The sequence below is a fragment of the Pseudorasbora parva genome, chromosome 24 (genome assembly GCF_024679245.1).
Source record: "Pseudorasbora parva isolate DD20220531a chromosome 24, ASM2467924v1, whole genome shotgun sequence".
Classification (NCBI taxonomy): domain Eukaryota; kingdom Metazoa; phylum Chordata; class Actinopteri; order Cypriniformes; family Gobionidae; genus Pseudorasbora; species Pseudorasbora parva.
In genome coordinates, this window is record NC_090195.1 from 25661607 (window position 1) to 25682923 (window position 21317).

The 21317-nt window shown below is 40.6% G+C and overlaps 1 protein-coding gene across 1 annotated transcript in view; it reads right to left on the minus strand.

The window, feature by feature from the left end:
* gnal (guanine nucleotide binding protein (G protein), alpha activating activity polypeptide, olfactory type) overlaps window positions 1-21317 on the minus strand; it is a 60390-nt gene that overhangs the window by 34630 nt on the left and 4443 nt on the right. The window contains exon 3 of the mRNA XM_067434317.1: window positions 731-789. Coding sequence (XP_067290418.1) covers window positions 731-788 — 58 coding nt within the window. The 5' untranslated portion in view covers window position 789. The remainder of the gene's footprint in view (window positions 1-730; window positions 790-21317) is intronic.

Here is a 21317-nt window from a genome sequence, read left to right on the forward strand (position 1 = left end):
AAATAAATGAAGTATCACACATTCATAATATTAGGATCCGAAGGAAGCTTATGCAGCGACTGTGTTCTTCCACAACCAAGAACAGCACAATATCTTGCTATATCGGCATGTTTATTGCTGCTGGTTAGCATGATCCAAACAGCTCGATCCGAACAGGGCGGGGCTACTGAACTAGACATGCTTATTATTCTGTAGAGGTTGTGTTTCACCACACGATGACGTCAAGATGCGCACACGATCGTTGTCTGGGACTGGTGTCGATAAAAGCTTTCTTTGACTAACAAGGAAGTTTTCAGCTCTGAAACTTACAGGATATTCATATATTACCATGACCTTTTATATAGCAAAAGTTCAAGGGAAAGTTGATTTCTCAATTCATCATCCCTTTAAGTTCACAATGCATGCACATAACTCTATAGTTATGACACTAGTTATCACACACTATTTACCACACGAATAACATACTGTATGTGTATAAATATATTTCAATCATTGGGGGGATTTGTGCTATGCCACTGACCAAAAGTCTTATAGGTTTGGAATGACATGAGGGTGTGCAAGTGGTGAGTGGAAGGTAAGTGATGACAGAAATATTCATGTTTGGGTAAACTTTGCCTTTTAACAAATGCTATTAGTCAATTTTAGATTCATTAACTATAAGACAGGTTTCTGGAATTAATTTACAGAAAAATGCATTATACCAAAAAACTTGAGGAACCTACAAGCTTACCATTAAAGCACTGAATCCATTTCCTCCTTTCATCTCTCTGACCACCAACATCAAACATACTGACACACAAGGAGAAACAAATAAGAAATATTTCTGTATACCCCCCCCCCCCCCAAAAAAAAAAGTAATTACAATGTAGTGATTAAATGCCGCTCTGAATCATTAGATTTTAAATTAAAAATCACTAGACACAAGTTAATACAATTTTAGTTAAAGTTAGGTCAAAATGTCTGTGACCACTAGTTTAAAATGCTTAAAGTCCTCTCTAATGGACTTTCAACTTCTGAATATTGTCTTTGCCTCCTCAGTCACATTTAGCACTCTCAGGGTTTTATCACTTCGGTCTGGTTTATTCTTGGTTTGGTGACAGAGCTCTTACACTTCATCATCCTGTCGTTGTGTGAGCATGCAGTTTTAAATTTGCTTGGGTCATACACTCTCATGTGTGCATAATATATTTTGTGTATGAAGCGTGGTGTTCAGACCAGTACTTTGGCTTTTCGGTTCAGTGTCAGGGTTTGGACAATCATGCACCTTCATGCTTTTCTTCAAAACCACATACTCCCTATAGAATTATACAGTGGGTATGGAAAGTAATCAGACCCACTTGCATTTTTCACTCTTTGTTATATTGCAGCCATTTGCTAAAATCTTTTAAGTTCATTTTTTTTTCTTTGTACAAACAGCACCCCATATTGACAGAAAAAAACTGAATTGTTGACCTTTTTGCAGATGTATTAAAAAAGAAAAAAAGAAATATCACAAGTATTCAGACCCTGTGCTTTGAAACTCATATATTAAACTCAGGGGTTGTCCATTTCTTCTGATCATCCTTGAGAAGGTTCTACACTTCTTCATTTAAGTCCAGTTGTGTTTGATTATACAGATTGGACATGATTAGGAAAGCCACACACCTGCCTATATAAGACCTTACAGCTCACAGTGTACGTTTGGGACGACCAGATCCCTTCTTAGAGCTGGCCGTCCAGGTAAACTGAGCTATCGGGACTTGGTGAGAGAGGTAAAGAAGAACCCAAAGATCACTAGGGCTGAGCTCCAGAGATGCAGTCGGGAGATTGGGAGAAAGTTGTAGATAGTCAACCATCACTGCAGCCCTCCACCAGTCAGGGCTTTATGGCAGAGTGGCCCGACAGAAGCCTCTTCTCACTGCAAGACTCATGAAAGTTTGCTAAAAACACCTGAAGAACTCCAAGATGGTGAGAAATAAGATTCTCTGGTCTGATGAGACCAATATATACCTTTTTGGCCTTAATTCTAAACAGTATGTGTGGAGAAAAAGATCACCTGTCCAATTCAATCCCAACAGTGAAGCATGGTGGTGGCAGCATCATGCTGTGGGGCTGTTTTTCAGCTGCAGGGACATGACGACTGGATGCAATCGAGGGAAAGATGAAAACAACCAAGTACTGGGATATCCTGGACGGAAACCTTCTCAAGACCTTAGACTGGGCTGAAAGTTCACCTTCCTACAAGACAATCGCCCTAAGCACACAGCTAAAACAACGTAGTAGTGGCTTCACAACAACTCTGTGACTGTTCTTATATGGCCCAGCCAGAGCCCTGACTTAAACCAACTGACCATCTCTGGAGAGACCTGAAAATGGCTGGCCACCAACGTTTACCATCCAACCTGACAGACCTGGAGAGTATCTGCAAGGAAGAATGGGAGAGGATCCCCAAATCCAGGTGTGGAAAACTTGTTGCATCTTTCCCAAAAAGACTAATGGCTGTATTAGATCAAAAGGGTGCTTCTACCACTACTGAGCAAAGGGTCTGAATATTGAATACTAGCTTCGCTCAGTGTCTGAATATTGAATACTAGCTTCGCTCAGTGTCTTAAACTGAAGAAAGTGGCAATTACAACTGTATTCCTGCAAGCAGTAAGTAGCGATTTTATCCACTTATTGACTGTTTAAACAACTTCTGATTAAATTGAAAGTTTCTTAGAGAGACAGCATTGTCTAGATAACGCAAGATGCTAGTACAGTAACAATAGGAAACACCAAAAACTACCATACCATACAAAACTAAATAGTATGTCTAATGACAAAGGTTAATATTATTTTGTATTACAAAATACAACCGTAGATACGTTGCTTACAGATCGTTCCCTCGATCCTTCTAGCCAACATCACCTTTTCCACCATATAAGATAAAACGATAGTCTTTTTTTATTTTTGGAGAACTTAAGTATAATGTTTTTGCATACTTGTATTGAAAAGAACACGTATACTATCCGGTGTTTTACCTAAACATGTACAATCTGGCAACCATATGCACGCAAGCCCTCTCTCGCACGCGGATGATCTGAAAACAACTCAGCTCTGAAAACAGAGCTCAACATTAATATTAATGACTCTTCCAAATAAGGCAAAAACAGAGCATTACATCCTATGGACAATTTATTGGGTTGTAAATGGACCTGTGAAACTGTATCTGGACAATTTGGCCCTTAAATACATACTACATACCCTCTATGTCAGGGGTCGCCAACTGGCGGACTCCGGTCCGGATCCGGACCGCGAGATGCATCCATCCGGACCGCGAAGCCGTTTGACACACTGAAATAACTAAATGCCAAATGCGATTTAAAATAAATAAATAAATAATCACATTTATATCAAGCAGCTCAGTAGAACCGTTTTTCCTATGTTGCCACGGTTGCGTTGACAGGATCTCACAGCGGACGCACACATTACGAGCGAGCTCAGTTTTGAATCGACTACTGACAGAAGAACTTCATGATGAGTGTATCTCTTGTAGCACAGGGTGAAATCAGTATGTACATGGAGGATTGGAGGGAAATATAATATAAATGTAATACATCGTGCAGCTCTTCTGTCAGAAGTCGATTCACAACTGAGCTTGCGTCCGGTGTGAGATCCTGAGACGCGCCCATGAGCTTCAGTCCGGTGTGCGGCTACGTTACTATGCTCACTACATGTTTAGACGCGCATTGAAGAGACTGAAGAAAACGGCGCGCAAAACAGAGGCTGAATCAGAAATTGCCCCCTTAACCCTCATTCACTATTCCCTACGTTTGTCCACTATTAGCCTACAGTTCACTTGAAGGAGTGAATGAAAACGAGTGCGTGAAGTCGGACAGCTGTTGTGTGTACATCGGCTGTACACCCTATTGCGGTGCAACATGTGAGTACACTCAAACATGTCCACTGTGGTTTTGGACGCCACTACAAATGGCTGTCCCCTCAAATAATGCCCTATTTAGGGTATAGGGGCGATTTCTGATTCAGCCATACACATTTTAAAGACCCCTTTATCCTCAGCAGTCTGAGGTAAGGGCGCAGAAAATAAATGAGCCAATTTCTCACATGCACTGAAGTTCAGACAATGTAGCTATATTCACTTTTTTATTATTATTATTATTATTTTTTTTTTTTGGAACAAGGAATGTTTATGCTTCCATTCCATCTTTAAGTTCAACTCAGCTCAGCCTTTTGAGAAGCTATTTATGTTTTTCTGGATTTAAAGGAACAGTTGAAATAAAGAGATAAAATATTTTGTGGACTTTTTCATTTTTCCAACACTGGTGGCACCTTATTTTTGCCTGTTTGTGTTTCTGGATGATATTGCAAATGATTTTTTACCAGTGCAATTTGAAGCACAGAGAGAGCAGTGCTGAAGATAGTCTCTACCTAACTAAATGTGGGCTATACATGTGAATGAACATAAAATTATGTTATGAGATTTCTGTTTTGTTTTTTAACCAGGAGGGTTTGTGTTCATTGATTGTTACTGTTTATCTCAGTTCAGCAGAAAAAGCACTTTAGTTGCTAGTAATGTTGAAATGAATGTATTTTCAGTGCAGATTTAGAGATGAAGGCATTTTTTCATTCATCATATTTTTGTCAGACATGGCTACTGGTTGAATTAGATATTTTGTACCAATGCAAACAGAATAACCTCAAAATTAAATACATTTTTTGAAGGATTACCTATGTTTCCTTTAAAAAAATGAAAAGACATACTTTATCTATATGCGAACATATTATATTTTGTTCAATAAAGACATTTTAATCTACACTAATTTCTTTAGTCTGGCAAAAAGACATCGATTCATGTTTTTAGGTATATAACTGTCCGGACCTCGGCCGGTGAGAAGGTTTTTTTTCTGGACCCCAAGCTATTTTAGTTGAAGACCCCTGCTCTATGTAGATATCAGACAACAATTTAACATATTGTTTCAACTCATTCTAGGTCACCTTTAATGAGAGAAAAAAAAGAACTTAATGATTTTAGCAAATAGCTGCAATATAACAAAGAGTGAAGCATTTAAGGGTCTGTATGTATATATACATTGCATTAATGTAAAATTGCATATACATTAATGCAATTGTCTAATCAACCAATTATATGGCAGTTGCTTCAATGCATTTAGGGGTGTGGTGCTGGTCAAGACAATCATCTGAACTCCAAACTGAATGTCAGAATGGGAAAGGTGATTTAAAATATCTTGAGCGTAGCGTGGTTGTTGGTGCCAGACGGGCCGGTCTGAGAAAAGCATTATTTCATAATGTGATTTACCCCCATTTTCAATTCCTTGACTTCAATGAAAGGTTAGATTTTTGTGATTTTTTTTTATTTTTATAAAAGGTCAAAAATTTAAACAATGCAGATTGAAGTGTGTGTGTGTGTGTGTGTGTGTGTGTGTGTGTGTGTGTGTGTGTGTGTGTGTGTGTGTGTGTGTGTGTGTGTTATATATTTATTACACGGCTCTGTGAAATACTTGATTCTGATTGGTCAATCGCGCATTCCAGCGGTATGTTATTTCCAGATAACAACCGCTCAGCTCATATGGGTAATACGAGATATCTTGACGGGTACTACTTCTATGCTTAACGCTGACGCCACCTTGCGGCTTAAACAGCCGTGGGTTACAATGGAAGACTTCAAGGCAGGTTTCCTTTATAACGTTTTTAATATAGATATTTTTCTTACACAAACGCATCGATTCGAATCAGAAGGCTCTATTAACCCATCGGAGTCGTGTGGAGCACGTTATTTGACAGACAGCTGCATTTTTTATGGACTTCAAACAACACTACAACTACTGCTTGGATTAACGTTAGCCTGGACTTTTTAAATATAACTCCGATTGTATTTGTCTGAAAGAAGAATGTCATATACACCTATGATAACTTGAGGGTGAGTAAATCATAGGCTTGGTTTCATTTTTGGGTGAACTAACCCTTTCAACATTCAATTTCAACATTTAGCAAGGGCATATGGCAAATCTTCAGCAATAGATAAAAGCTTAAAGCAGGTTGGAACTGTTTTTCTTTGCGGAAGCTTTACGTAAGAGCTAATAAAATATTTAATCTAAAGACAATATTTTGTGTCTAATAATTATTTATTTGAGACTAGTAGCCATGTAATAAGCAGGATAAATTACTCCGCTTCGCGTCGGGGTCCTGATCACTCTGTCGGGGTTTATTCTGCGATAACACCCGGCTGGGTGTACATTATCCCTTACATATTGAATGACATGAGGGTGAATAAATTATCAGGACATTTTAATGCTGAAGTGAAGTAATATTTTAATGCACACTGCCGCACAAAGCACATGTGAACATTTGAAACTGAAAGCAGCCTTCTTTCAATGAGTTTCTTTTTTATATGCTGAGGTTTTCCCACTGCATTCCAAACAACGTAAATGGTGGGCGAGTGAGATCGGCTCGGCGCCTCTGTCTACAGTGCATCACGCATTTTGTGAAATTTAGAGCCACGAGCTGCAACTGACTGCAACGCATCATCGAATTCGTCATCTTGAGTAAACACAGCTGAAAGCAAAATGGAGGAGCTGGTAAAACATCTCGGTTATGTATGCAACCCTCGTTCCCTTAAGGAGGGAACCGAGACGTACATCTGAGCGCCTATCAGCTTCGAGATAAAGAGAACAGGCCAATGGCCATTGGCGTGCATGCTTTGCATATTGCACCCCGCCCCGTGGGATAAAGCGGAAGCGATCGCCACACACTATTGATTTTCACTGAGGAGCCGAACTAGCGACTCGTCCTGCTGTGATGGTACAACAAATATGTCGACGGGACGTATGTTTCCGTTTCCTCCTTCAGGGAACGAGAGTTACCATACGTAATGTCAGATGTCACCAACAAATTGGGATCCCTTGGAAAATGCCACAATTACTACCACTTCCAGCACCCATCGAAGAGCCCCTCAGACCCCGTCTGTCCCGGGCGGGAAACTCACGCAAGGAGAGTCACACTGCTGTTCTGCAAGACCCACTCAACAGGCTATTGGATAACGTTGAGAAAGCGTGCCCAGAGGGGCCGCTGCAGAAGCCACATCATGCCAAGAGGGAGTTACCATGTGGAGAATACACGTATAGACTGACCGTGGGCAGTACAACATAGGGAAGTCTCGGCCATTGTAGGCGGGGGAGCAACACTAGTCTGAGACAGCAGAGCGGGTTCTACCGAGGGAAAAACACGGGCTAACAATAGGGAGCACTACCGTGGAGAATACACATTTGGGACCGCCGTAGGGGTCGCAACATATGCCCAGCCTACCACAAGTTCCACTAATGCCTAAAAGTGGTAATCCTGACGTTGGACGCTCCGCCACGTCCGACTGCCGTGGGTTGTGGAGGGCTCAACAGGGTTCACCTTCTTAAGGGGAGCTCAACTGAAGCAGAAAAGCGCACGTATCCGTTCCATGGGGAAGGGAGTGGCACAACACCGACACTAACGAGAAGGGCACATCTTGGGATTCATACGCCAAGATGATGGCATCCACTAACCAGTGAGCTATCCTCTGCTTGGAGACAGCCTTTCCCTTCTGCTGTCCTCCGTAACTGAAGCAGATAAGCACACATATCCGTTCCATGGGGAAGGGAGTGGCACAACACCGACACTAACGGGCAGGGCACAACTTGGGATTCATACGCCAAGATGATGGCATCCACTATAGTGGGCCATCCTCTTGGAGACAGCATTTCCCTTCTGCTGTCTTCCGAGTGCATCCTGACAGTCGACACCCCCTGCTGGCAAACAGAGAGGTGTCTGAGGATGACGAGGCATCTGAGCGTCTTTCATCAACCGACGCGCTCTCTTGGCACCCAGATATATTTGAAACTGCTCTGTCTTTGATAAGTTGGGTACCAATGGCACAGGGGCCAGTGGCGGAACAAAAACAAAAGAACAAAGGAAGAGCAGTCTCCTCCATCTCTGGGTAGCCCTTCTCAGGGTCTCTTACCAAGGCACTTGCCACCTGGCTTGGCAGCAGGCTGAGCAGGCTGGGTGTCCTTCACTGGAGCCGGCCACGGCGAGATGTCGGTTGCTGCTGGGCTGGGGCGGGAGCGGGGGTTGCTGCAGGTTGACGTCCTTGGCGACGGGCATGCGGATGTGCTTGAGAGCCTCCGTCTGCTTCTGGGCGGCCGAGCATTGTGGGGCAAAACGTGTCGACGTGATCTCGACGTGTCTCCGAACAACCCGGCCAGAGAAATGGGGTAGTCCAGGAACCGATACTTATCGGTCTCCCTCATGTCGGCCAGGTTGAGTCCGAGATGTTGTTCCAGGACCACCAAGGTCGACATCTCCTGGCCGATGGAATGGAGATCTCCTTTCCTCGATTTTCGAGGTCCGTCGCTGTCTGGAGCTCCCGGAGATGCTCTGGGTCAGGCCTACCCTTGTGCATGTCATGAGTGCCTGGGCCTGGTGCACCTGGAGCAAACTCATGGCATGCAGGCCAGACGCAGCCTGTCCACAAGACCTGTAAGCCTTTGCAACAAGGTTGGAAGTAAACTTACAGGCCTTGGACAGGAGAGGCGGGTCACCACGGCAATTGGAAGTGGTCGTCAGACACAGCTGCATCGCAATGGCCCACTCAACTGGCGGGATCCCCACGTATCCCTTGGCTTGCCCGCCGTCGAGGTTAGTGAGGAAGGAGGAGCAGCCAGGTCTGCTTCTGGCACTGAAAGGCGTCGCCCACGACCTAGTTAGACATGCACCTCCGGGAAGAATGGCACCGGGGCGGAATGCTAAGAACCAACGCGACACGCCACGAGAAACCAGTCATCCAACCTAGAAGGTCTGGGACTTGGTGTAGGGTTCCACTCAAGCCCGACCTTTTTGGAGGCCTGGGAAAGCATAGCGTTTAACTCAGGGTCCGATTCGACCATTGCCACTCTCCCAGAGGGAGGCAGTACAGCCGAGTCTTCATCCTACGGGGACTGAAACTCCCCCTCCGACAAATGGTGTGTGTGTGTGTGTGTGCGGATGCGCTTATCCTGGATGATATGACAACAGTGCAAGTTATAGTAATGCTGCCTTCACATACTCTTGGAATTATCATAAATGCACGATCGCCGTCATATTTTGAAACCTAAATGCAATGATCTCATAATCCGAGCTCAGTGTAATAATAAAAAAGAAATAATATTTATTTCTTGCAAAATCTATGCCCCCTGAACACTTTCCATATATGGAGTGCGTCTCACTGTATCATTGCATTATAGCTACTTTTGTATCCTTTTCGTAAAGTTTTAGCCTGGTCATTATTCACTGCCATTATAGGAAGGATTGCATGTAGGACTTTTTTCTGCTTTTGAGGTCTGAAAAAGATCATAAAGGCTTCAAGAAGAAAGATCAAAACGATCATAAAAAGACATAGGGCTTCCAGCAGGGTGAGTAAAATATGGCTTTATTATTTATCATTTTTTTCAGGGAGAAATATCAGTTTAAGCTTTTTCTTTGTTAAAGTGTCCAATCGAAAATCAAACTAAAAGTAAAATGTATATCACATTCATTTCAAAGAAAGATTTACAACTGGTGGAAAAAGATTTAATACAAACAAAGTGGGCAGACATCCTGGAAAAAATATATATATATATATTGTGAACAGGGCTGTCATGATCTTATGTTGGCTGTAAATGACATATTAATCAAATATACAAAAAATAATAAAAAATATATATGATGAAATGGATGGATATGATGAAAAAGGAGATATGGCGCTAAAACATTTCTCACATCAGGACTAACAACAGATCGATTCGCCTTTACAAGTCAAAGAAATAAAGTTACAGCTGAGCTTAGAAAGGTCAAAGCCAGTTTTTTTTTTCTTGAAATCATTAGAAATGCACAAGGTAATAGTATAATAATATGGAAAACTATTGATAAACTGATTGGAAAAGAAAAGTCAAAATGTGAGAATATTTGTCTCAATATAGAGGGAAAAAATATTGATGACTCTTTTGCAATAGCAACAAATTTTAATGATTATCTTTTAAACAATGTCCAAAAAATGGCTCAGAATTTTCAAATTGCTCACCCACCTCTCACAATCAGTGACAAATCTAATTTTAATCTTAGCTCTAAATATAAAGTTGAAAAAATGATTACTGTGCTAAACAACAGCAAAGCAAAAGATATTTATGGACTTGATACTTCTTTTCTTAAACAATATAAGGACATCTCTGATCTGTTGACAATAATGATCAATCAATCGTTTAGTGAGGGTATTTTTCCAGCAGCCGATGTCAAACCGATATTTCAGTCTGGGAACAAACAAGACATGAACAATTATCATCCAATAAGCATCCTCCCAGCTGCGTCAAAAGTGCTTGAGAAGACGGTGGCAACTTTGAATCACAAGCTCTATTAAATCCAATGCAATTTGGTATCAGATGGAAATACTCAACAGACTGCCTGTTGTTACTTCCTGGAAACTATCAAGGCATATGTGGATCGGGGAAGGGTGGTGGGAGCAGTCTTCCTTGATCTGCGTAAAGCTTTTGATACTGTCAATCATCAGATACTTTACAGTAAATTAAATCAATATAGTCTCTCTGAGGACACCCAAGATCTTATATAAGATCTTATTTGAGCGACCGACATCAGTGTGTACAAGTGAATAAAATCCAATCTGCGTTCAGAGCCACTTCGATGGGAGTGCCGCAAGGGTCTATTTTGGGACCCTTGCTTTTTAGCATCTATATAAATGACCTCCCTATAGTGTGTTCGGACGTTGTCATAATCATGTACGCTGATGATACGGTTATCTTCACTTCTGGGGAAAACGAGCTGGAGGTTGCTGACAAATTATCACAAGAGATGCAAAAAGTTGCACAATGGTTACATACGTCTTGTCTGACCTTAAACATTAATAAAACGGTCTCAATGTTTTTTTTTTTTTTTTTTTTTTTTTTAAATAAACGTAAATTACAAGTAACTCAAGAAATTCAAGTAAATGGACAAACAATTAAAAATGTAAATGAAACAAAATATTTAGGTCTAATACTTGATTCGAACCTTAGTTTTAAAAGTCACAAAAAATCGTAATAAATTGTGATTTAATTTGATGAACTACAAACATATTAGAAATTCATTACCTACGGATGCTTCAAATATATACCTCAACACTATGATTGTTCCACATCTTCTGTATTGCATGTCTAGTTGGTCTCAGGCGTGTAAAACATTGTTAAAATTACTTGAATCATTGTATAAAAGGGCCATAAAATCCATGATAAAAAGCCTCGCCAGTACCATCGCTGTGAAGTACAAAGTAAATATAACATTTTGAGTTTTGAAAACTTAATTAAATATAATCAAATTTCTGCTTTATTTAAAATAATCCATAACATTGCTGCTCCCCCTTTGAGAAAATTTGTCACATTAAATTCGGAGAGAATTTCTAGAGCCACACGATCGACAGTCAGAGGAGAGTGCAGCGTTCCAAAACATAGAACCACATATAGTCAACAATCATTATTTTATAAAGCAGCGAACCTTTGGAATATTCTTCCAAACAAAATTATCTCATGCACAAACTATAGTACATTTACACGCCTGACCAAACAGTGGTTATTATTAAAGCAAACCTGTACACACTGAATTGACAGTGATATGAACGATGTACATTCTGAGCGAGTGAGTGAGTGAGTGAGTGAGTGAGTGAGTGAGTGAGTGAGTGAGTGAGTGAGTGAGTGATAGATTCCTGAAGTGGAGTTTGTGTATGTGAAGTAATTATTTTATGTATTATTCTGTATATGTTTTATGAACTTTTGTACGTAGGGCCTATAACATCTACCTGTCCAGGGACTGCGGGTGGAAATTAGCATTTTTTGCTATAACCTGGCACATGACATCTCTTCTTTTTTAGACTAATGTTTTTTTTCTGTGCATTGTCCCTGATCAAATAAAATAAATTCAAATTCATATGTATGCAACGTTATGTTGTATAATTAAAGTTTTGCACAATAAATGTTCTCAAAACTACATGCAATGTTTCTGTATTTAAAAATAATAATAATAATTTAGCAGTTTGGCTTTCCTTAGGGTCTATATAACCTGTTCTGAAATGGTTTTATTATATTTTATGTACAAATTTAAATATCGCAATATATTGTTATTGCAATAAGCTGCAATGTACATATTCGCAAATTGGATTCTAGGCCATATCAGCCATCCCCAAATCAATGTTTCCGGATTTGGACACAGCTAAGACATTTACCTGTGGCAAGAGCACACAAAGAAAAACTCAAAGATCAGGAGCAAAATAAAAAAAGTATTCAAAGCAAATCAAATGAACTAAGGCACATGTCAGGAGTTTGAATCAGTATATGATTCACTGTTGCTCTTTGTTAATGTATATTTTAATAAACATTGCCTTTGCTTTAATTTATTCTTTAGAGCTTTGTTTCTTCTGAGCTTATCTGAGTTGTGTTGTATGGTTGTGCTTAGGGCTAGGCGATATGGCCAAAATTTCATATCCCGATATAGCTCATTTGATATCCCGATAACGATATACATAACGATATAGCAATTTTTCTGTTAATTCAGTTTATGAATAGTCTATACAAAATTGCAATGTGGAAATGCAGTTTGAAATGATATACAAAACAAATAAAGGTAGTATGGACTACATTTTTATTTTATTTAGAAACTTTTTTTCAAGCAAGACTGTTGGTAAAGTTAACACCTGCCTAGGGATGTTAACCGATGACCGTTTGACCGATGGTTGACCGTATCAACGCTAACCGATAAAAGTTGTCCGTTAAAAAAGAAAGAAAAAGTGATCACTAAATTAGGCTATTATAGACAGTGGAATAAACGCTACTACAATTAGCCATCATTCCAAAATCTTTTTGTGTGAAGTGAACATATCCCTCGCACTCAATTTTTCATAACTCGCCTGTTTGTACTTAATAAACCAATAAAAACATTTGACGCGAGGTCACAGCGTTTGGGTTTGCGCGCTCACAAGGTTTGCAAAAAGTAAACAGGCTAAAACACTCGAGGTTAGAGCCAAGGCAGACGACAGTATGAAGCGTGCATTTCGCTTAAAATGGACTTACTTTTGGAAATATATTAGGCTACATCTACATTTCAGTGGTAACACATAAGGTGTTGATTGTCTTTCTTTATTATTGTTAGCACTGTCTACCTCAAACTAAAGCGGCGTCTCTTCAGAGCTGTCATTTTCTTAAATGAGCCGCGGCAATGTTTCAAATGAGCTTCTTACGCTAGACAAATGCCTTTATTTTCAACGCGATCACCTTGTACCCAAACCATTGTCCTCAGATTACAAACAAGCTCCTCGGCGGCGCGTTTGCGGGACTGTTTCGCGCTGTGGGGGGATTTTAAAAAAGTGACGTGAGTGGAAGGGAGGCGGCAGCGCTAGGACAGTGCTTGTGTGTGTGTGTGTGTGTGTGTGTGTGTGTGAGAGAGAGAGAGAGGGGAGCGCGGCTCGCAGCTGTTATTTCAAATAGCGCAGCATATTTTAAACGAATCGGTTAAGTAGTTTTAACCGGCTAATGAGGCTCGGTGGTCGGTCAAGAAAATGTTTAGTTTTCGCCATCCCTACACCTGGCATTAAAATATTTCAATATATGGCTATATGGTGTGCCACGCGTAAAAGCCTGTTGCAGCGTTTGTGTCTGAAGTTTGTTTTGAGCGCTTATGCCACCACTCTGGCATAATTACTCTGAGAATTACCCTGGTCTGAATCGCGTCTACTACTGTCTTCCTCCATGTTTGCTTATGTATTGCAGCGTGACGTGAGGTATTGCATGCCGTGGCGTGAGGTGCATCTTGACGTAAAATTCTGCCATAAACGCCTTATCGTTGCGTAAGCGATAGAGCCTTATATAAAACGATAGACATTTTCTATCGTCCAGACGATTTATTTCGTCATATCGCCCAGCCCTAGTTGTGCTCTATAGATTTATTTGCAAACTACAACTTTTTATTAAGTTAAAGGTTTTTTGCTGATTAGAACGTGCGATTGAAGTGCGATGAGGTCTTACAATATTTTGAGAAGGTCTTCAAAAAGTCTTAAAAGGTATTGAAATTAACTTCAAGATTCCTGCATATACCCTGGAGGAGTTAATCACAATGTAAAACAAGGCATTTCCTGTTGGTGGCACTAACCAACTGTAACTGAATATTGGCATGTAGATGTATTCAGGTCAGGACTCTTATCAAACATGTGAAGTTTGGGGCACACAGGATAATGAAGATATCATAAATAGATTCCATCAAACAACGTAGTAAGTTTTGGAATCATCAACAAATACGGTAAGCCATGTCTTCTTCTCCTGCCATTGTCACTTGCACTACATGCTAAATGTTTTTGCATATCTATCTCCGTTGGCGAACAGGGCTTCACATGTGATAAATGTAAGGAAATAATTAGGCTGATGGAGAAGATTTCAGAATTAGAGACACGCATCCAGACTTTATGTGAGAGTAGTGTGAATGTAGCAGCTTTATACATTGATTTGGATGCGACTAGCTTAATGAACTCTGTACAATGTTTAATTCCAGCAGTAGCACTCGTGCAGCAGGGCTGGGTGACGAAGAGAAAGCATAGTCGCGGATAAAAAAATGAACACTTTTCTGTTCTGATTAGAATATCAAACAGGTTCTCCCCACTCAGTGAGGTACCAACTGAGGATCCTGTTGAAAGTGCCCTAGCTATTGGCGATTCTATTACACGGAACATGAAAATAGAGACACCAGCCACGTACTCACATTTTTTTTAGCCAGAGCAATTGACATCAAAGCAAATTTAAAGGTGTTGGCTAAAGCTAAAATTCTCGTAAATCCTCTAAGATTATTATTCACGTTGGCACTAATGATGTTCGTCTTCGCCAGTCGAGATTACCAAAATTAACATTAAAGAGGTGTGTAAACTCGCAAATACGATGTCAAAGGCAGTCTATTGCTCCAGACCTCTCCCAGTTAAAAGGAGTGATGAGATAGTTAGCAGATTATCATCACTGTGGCTGATTGTCTAAGTGGTGGCCACAAAATAACATATGGTTCAAAGACAATTGGAAAAGTTTTTGGGGCAGACCTGACCTGTTAAATATAGACAGAATTCATCCCTCCTGAGCTGGGGCTGCTCTTCTCTCTAGTAATTTGGCACATAGTTTTAAGAGATAAACCTTGACTCACTGGGGCCCAGGTCAGGAAGCAGACAAAATGGTTTAACCAACGTCATGTCACCGGATTCTGCTAAAACACAGCACATAGATTCTTTCACATAGAGACTGTGTCTGTTACCGAATTATAAAATACAAAAAAAAACATCAAAACCATTCAACAGTAAAAATTTAATTGATGTCAAACAAATAAACAACCAATATAATACAGATAAACAAATTATATAGCTTGGGTTGCTGAATATTCGATCCTTTTCTCCAAAAGCGCTTATTGTTAATGATATGATTACAGATCATACCATAGATGTGCTGGGCAATTTGATTAGTCAAATTACCAAAGTTAATCAGGTGACATTTGTAAAGTTTGTGTGACTGAGAGATGGTGCAAAATAACAAAAAATAGAATGGACAGCTGGCTTGTAAAAATTTCGAAAACCAGTGATGGAAAACCGGGTGAACCATCATGAAGACAAAAAGTGCTCGACTTAAACTCCACCAAACTGATGGCGAACCCTCCACGTCAACGGGCCTTTCCACATATGGGGATTGATTGCAAAACCGAAAGGGCTGGGTGCATCAAAAAAACGGAAATATGAAGAACATCCTGTGCATCACATTAAGGTGCTTGGAAATGACATTTTAAAACCTTGAAACTAAAGTATCACTTAAAAACCAAACACCTGCCATTAAAAGATAGACTGACTTTTTTTTTTTTTTTTTTTACCATTAAGAATCAGGATTAAATCAGAAAAAAACTATGACCAACCAAACCAATGTGACCGTCAAAGCGCTTAGCTACTGCTTCAAATGAGGTGGCCAAAAAGCCTATTATAGTAGAAACAAGTAGAATGTTGTGCATATAAAGGGTTAGTTTACCCAAAAATGAAATTGATGTCATTAATGACTCATGGCCTAATGTCGTTCCACAACTGTAATACCTCTGTTCATCTTCGGAACACAGTTTAAGATATTTTATATTTAGTCAGAGAGTGTATGGAAGTTTATGCACACTATACTGTCCATGTCCATAAAGGTAATAAAAAACATCATCAAAGTAGTCCATATTTGACATCAGTTAGTTGAATAGAATCTCTTGAAGCATTGGAAATACATTTTGGTCCAAAAATTACAAAAACTACGACTTGAACGGGCACTTCGGTGTTACAGACTATGGCAAGTGAGCACACGGGAAGATACCAGTTCTACACGTAGGCTATAGAATATAGTGAACGTGTTGGGTGTCACCCAGCCCACACCTCTTAATATAATTGTAAGTGAGGCGCCACGAGCCAACGCCCGGTAAGAGGCCACACCCCTGGTGGGCAGGGCACGTCTTGGGATTCGTACACCAAGACAATGGCATCCACTATCCAGTGGGCCATCCTCTGCTTGGAGACAGCCTTTCCCTTCTGCTGGCCTCAATAACAGACGAAGAACTGGTCTGAGGTCCTAAAGCTTTGCGTTCTGTCCACTTAAGTTTTTATTATTTTTATTTATTTGTTTATTTAGCAGGGACAATGCATACAGACATAGCTACAATACAAGTACTGCAAATGATGCGCAGCATATAGAGTTTATAGCTAGTGCTAATTCTCAACTCCTGTCCCTGGTTGGGCTTTTCCAAATAATTTCAAAACCATATACATATGTCATGCATATACATACAAGCATAAAACAGAGAGAGAGAGAGAGAGAGAGAGAGAGAGAGAGAGAGAGAGAGAGAGAGAGAGAGAGAGAGAGAGAGAGAGAGAGAGAGAGAGAGAGAGAGAGAGAGAGAGAGAGAGAGAGAGAGAGAGAGAGAGAGAGAGAGAGAGAGAGAGATAGAGAGAGAGAGATTTAAAAATGGTTACAGTTTTGGTTTGTCTTCAGCCATAACTTAAGCCTAGATGTGAACTTTTTGAAGTCAGATATTATCTTAATGTCCAGTGGTAATGAATTCCATAGCTTACAGCTCTTGACAGAAAAAGCTGACTGAGTAAAGCTTGTCCTGCAGTATGGTATTATGCAGTTATAGCTTGAAGTACTTCTAGTCCGCAGGGCACAGACAGGACACAGAAAAGCCAGGACTGGGTCTGCCTTCTCGAAGGGCAGCGCTTGCAGGCTCTCCACCTGATCCTGGAAGGGTAGTGGTGGGAACCTCGGACACATATCCAGGCTGAGGTCTCAGGATCACCTGAGAGTTGTCCGGCCCGAATTTCAGGCATGATTCATCGACCGAAAATGCCTGCAGGTCCCCTATCCTCTTGATAGAGGCCAGTGCAGTCAGGAGTACTGTCTTCAGAGACAGAATTTTTAACTCTGCTGACTGCAGAAGCTCAAAGGGAGGTCTGTGCAGTGCGGCAAGCACCAGAGACAGGTCACAAGAAGGTATAGAGCAGTAGTCTCAAATGGGGGTACGTGAAGGCACTCCAGGGGGTATGTGAGATTTTAAAATATAGCCTACATATATTTAAAAAGTAGCATCCATGGAAAAATCCTTTAAAAATAATTATTTCATAAATATTTCTGTGAAATGTAAGTATAAGTTCATAAAATTAATTTTATATTCAGTAGGCTATTCAATTTCATTATCCTAAAAACCCAGAATCTCCCCAATACCTGGATGGTTTGACACGACCTGTCATTTGCCGCCTGGCATCACCTGTTAAACACTTGGATCAACGATTACATGACCAGACGTCCCTTTTCCCAAAAGGAGCTGTCCCCAAAAATGTAACCATTTTACAGCTCATTCCAAACAACCCACTGATATATTGGGAAAAAAGCACGCAACCAACATCATACAGCAGCCTCTGGTTTTAGGAGCAAGAGTTAAGTGATCATTTTCACCAGCAGATGGCGCTGTGAGCTACGCTGACTCTACTTGGTCACGTGCCGCTACTTCTTCATGAAGAACGTCGAGAGCAGACAGAACGGGATTATCGTCAAATATCAAAAGAAACCTCATTATCGCTTTCAAGGTAGTAACATACTAACTGTTGGCTTTTAATGTTTAGTAATATTGTTTGTATCTACATTATAACAGAGCCTCAAAAAGGCGCGGATTGATTTGCCCGAAAAGTTCCGCAGTCACAACGCAGTTATTACCATACCTCTGAAATATAACTTAAATACAGTACATGTGCAGAATACATTTACTTTCTACTTAAAGCCCCACTTGGCTACTTTTGCTCTCGGGGTCCCCCTACAGTTTGGAAAAAATTATGTCCTCAACTACTGTCGTAAGCTGTCATCCTACAACAGGGGATGCCATCGCGCGTGCATTTGTTGACATGACAACCCTGATAGCCCTGAACTAGTCTCGTCTCATAACCCGCGGACCCCGTATGTCTATTTAATGGTCGCGGGTGCGCGGCGTGTTGTAAAAATATATACAGTGGTGCGGTGCGGGCCAAATAACTTCAAGCGTCCCGCGGGTCGGTGCGGTCGGTGCAGCACTAACAGTTCCCCTGAAAACTGCAAGAGGAGTTCTTCTGGCGTCGCGTGTGAAATGTCTTCATCCCAGGTAACGTTACAGTCAGTGGCAGATGCTTCAGCATGTCATATGAATATAATTTCATGGGTTTTGTTTTTTTTAAACGCCAAATAATCACGATGCTCACGTTTACAAGCCAGCGTCATTATAGTAGTCTATTGGTTACCATTTTACAGAATCTATATGATACTTCAGTAAGTTCAATGTTTGAGTGGTAGCTCACCGTAACAAGCAGGACAGCATCGGTCGGGCACGCCTCCTTCAGCTCACGCCAACGAGCAAACCCTGGTCACATTTTGATCCTCGTCCTGCCTTTAATCCCATCATTTTTTCATTTCCTCTTATTGCTTTCCTCCAACAAAACCTTTTCTTTCTTATTTGTCTCTGCTGCTTCGGACATGACTATATTATCCGACGAACAAAGTTGGGCTTGCACGTCCGAATGTAAGGAAGTGTGTGTGTTGGTGGAAGTGACGTATATGCCGTAAAGCAGTTGAATTTTGTAGTTCTTTTCTTTTTCTCGGGTTACTACCCGAAACCCGCAGTTTAAAAGTACGATTAAAAACGATACAGACCCCATCAGGCAATGGCAGACGTGTCATTCAACCTATTGTAAGTCGATTTATCATCACAAGAGTCTTAAAAAATATATTATGAAGGTTGAAAAGTTACCTAGTGCTGCTTTAAAATAAGCCTAAAATGCAAAATAACATGACCAGTTAAGGATACTATGATTTATTTTCAAGCATAAACATAACAACACTTTGGAAGTAAAACCAGTCATTTATATAGTATAGCCTAAACTTAAATACAATTATACATAGTTTTATTTAACATGTTTGTTTTATTTTTGTAATGTGTTTTTGTTAAGTCATGTTACAATATTGTTTTAAACTGCTTATTTACAATAGTTAATAGCTTAACTGTTTTCATAGTTTTTTTTAAAGTTTTTTTTAAATGTTTTTATTGTATTAAATCCAGACCAAAAATCCTAATAATCAAACTAAATCATAATGATTATTAATGTTAATAATAATATATGGATTCCACAACAATTAAAAAATGTATTGTCCCCATTTTTTAAGTGAGATTTTAGTTATATTTTGACCACTGAAATAGGAAATGTCCCCAGTTTCCATTTCAGAATTTCAGAATTTTCACTACATTAGTTTGAATAGTTAAATTTTAGTGATGATAAATATTTGCAATAAATTTAGTCATGGATTATTATCATCTAAAATGTTTGAAATAGTTTAATTTTTTCAACTGTTGAAATTTTGTATGTGTTTATCTGTTCAAAAGTTTAATAAACCAGACACAGATGGCAGGGCTCTATTTAAGTCTTTTTTTTTTTTTTAAACCAAAAATACTTTGCGCTGGTATGAGGGTACTTGGCTGAAAAAAATATTTCACAGGGGGTACGTTACTGAAAAAAAGGTTGAGAACCACTGAGGAAGGACGAGGCGGATTTATTCTCCTCGCCCCCCTCAGGAACCTGACGATCAGGTCGTGCTTCCCTAAGGACTTTCCAAATCCTACCAAATCATGGTCCTATCAAATCATGATTAGCGGCGATCAATCAATCAATCAACTTTATTTATATAGCGCTTTTACAATCACGATTGTGTCAAAGCAGCTTCACATTGTCAAACAGGATAATATTGCGACAAAATTAGATTTGGCTGTACAGTCGTACTGGAGAAAACAGTGATGTTATCAGCTTATTTTAATTTATCATATAGCGACAATGTTGGCAGATCAGTATTATAGTTTATAGAATTAAATAAGACCTAATTCATACATTCGCGATAGCAGCAACATAAACTTTTAGGGTGGAGGGAGACAGCCTTCTCTCCAACCCATCTTGTAGGAATGAAAACACAACACTGACCTAACATCTTCGGGGGTCTTCTCGGTGAGAAGAGCACCAGCTGACGAACAGGTTCCACTTCAACGCATAGAGGTGCCTCGTAGAGGGCATCCGAGTGGAAGAGATGGTGTCTACCACAGCCTGTGGTAGGTCACCTAGAACCTCCATGTCCCGTCCAGGGACTAGACATGGAGTTTCCAGAGGTCCAAATAGGGGTGCCAGAGGGTGCCCTGCCTCTGAGTCAGGAGGTCCTTCCTCAGAGGAATGGGCCAAGGAGGTGCTGTTGTGAGGAGCACTAGTTCCAGGAACCAAGTCCTGTTAGGCTAATACAGGAGCAACCAACAGGACCTGCTCCTTGTCCTCCCTAACCTTACTCTGAGTCTGTGCAAGAAGGCCTACTGGGGGAAACGCATACTTGCGTAGGCCCCGAACAAGCTTTGTGCAAGGGCATCTGTGCAGAGGGTCCTCTTGGTCAAGGACTAAAACAACTGGCAATAGGCCGTGTCTGGGGCAGCAAACAGGTCTACCTGTGCAGCCCCAAAGCAGCTCCATATCAGCTGCACCACCTGGCTACACCACCTGGTTACAGTTACTAGTGGATGGAGTATCCACTATCGCCCTCATATTGAGCAATCCAAGCGATGTTGAACGGCAGCCTGTGAAGGGACCGGTTCAAGAATCACAGATCCAAGATTGGCTGTAACCTGCTGCTTGGGTTTTTCTTGGGTACAGTGAATTACAGGCTGTAGAAGCCAGTATTCATGGGGGGACCGGCTCGATCACGTCCTTC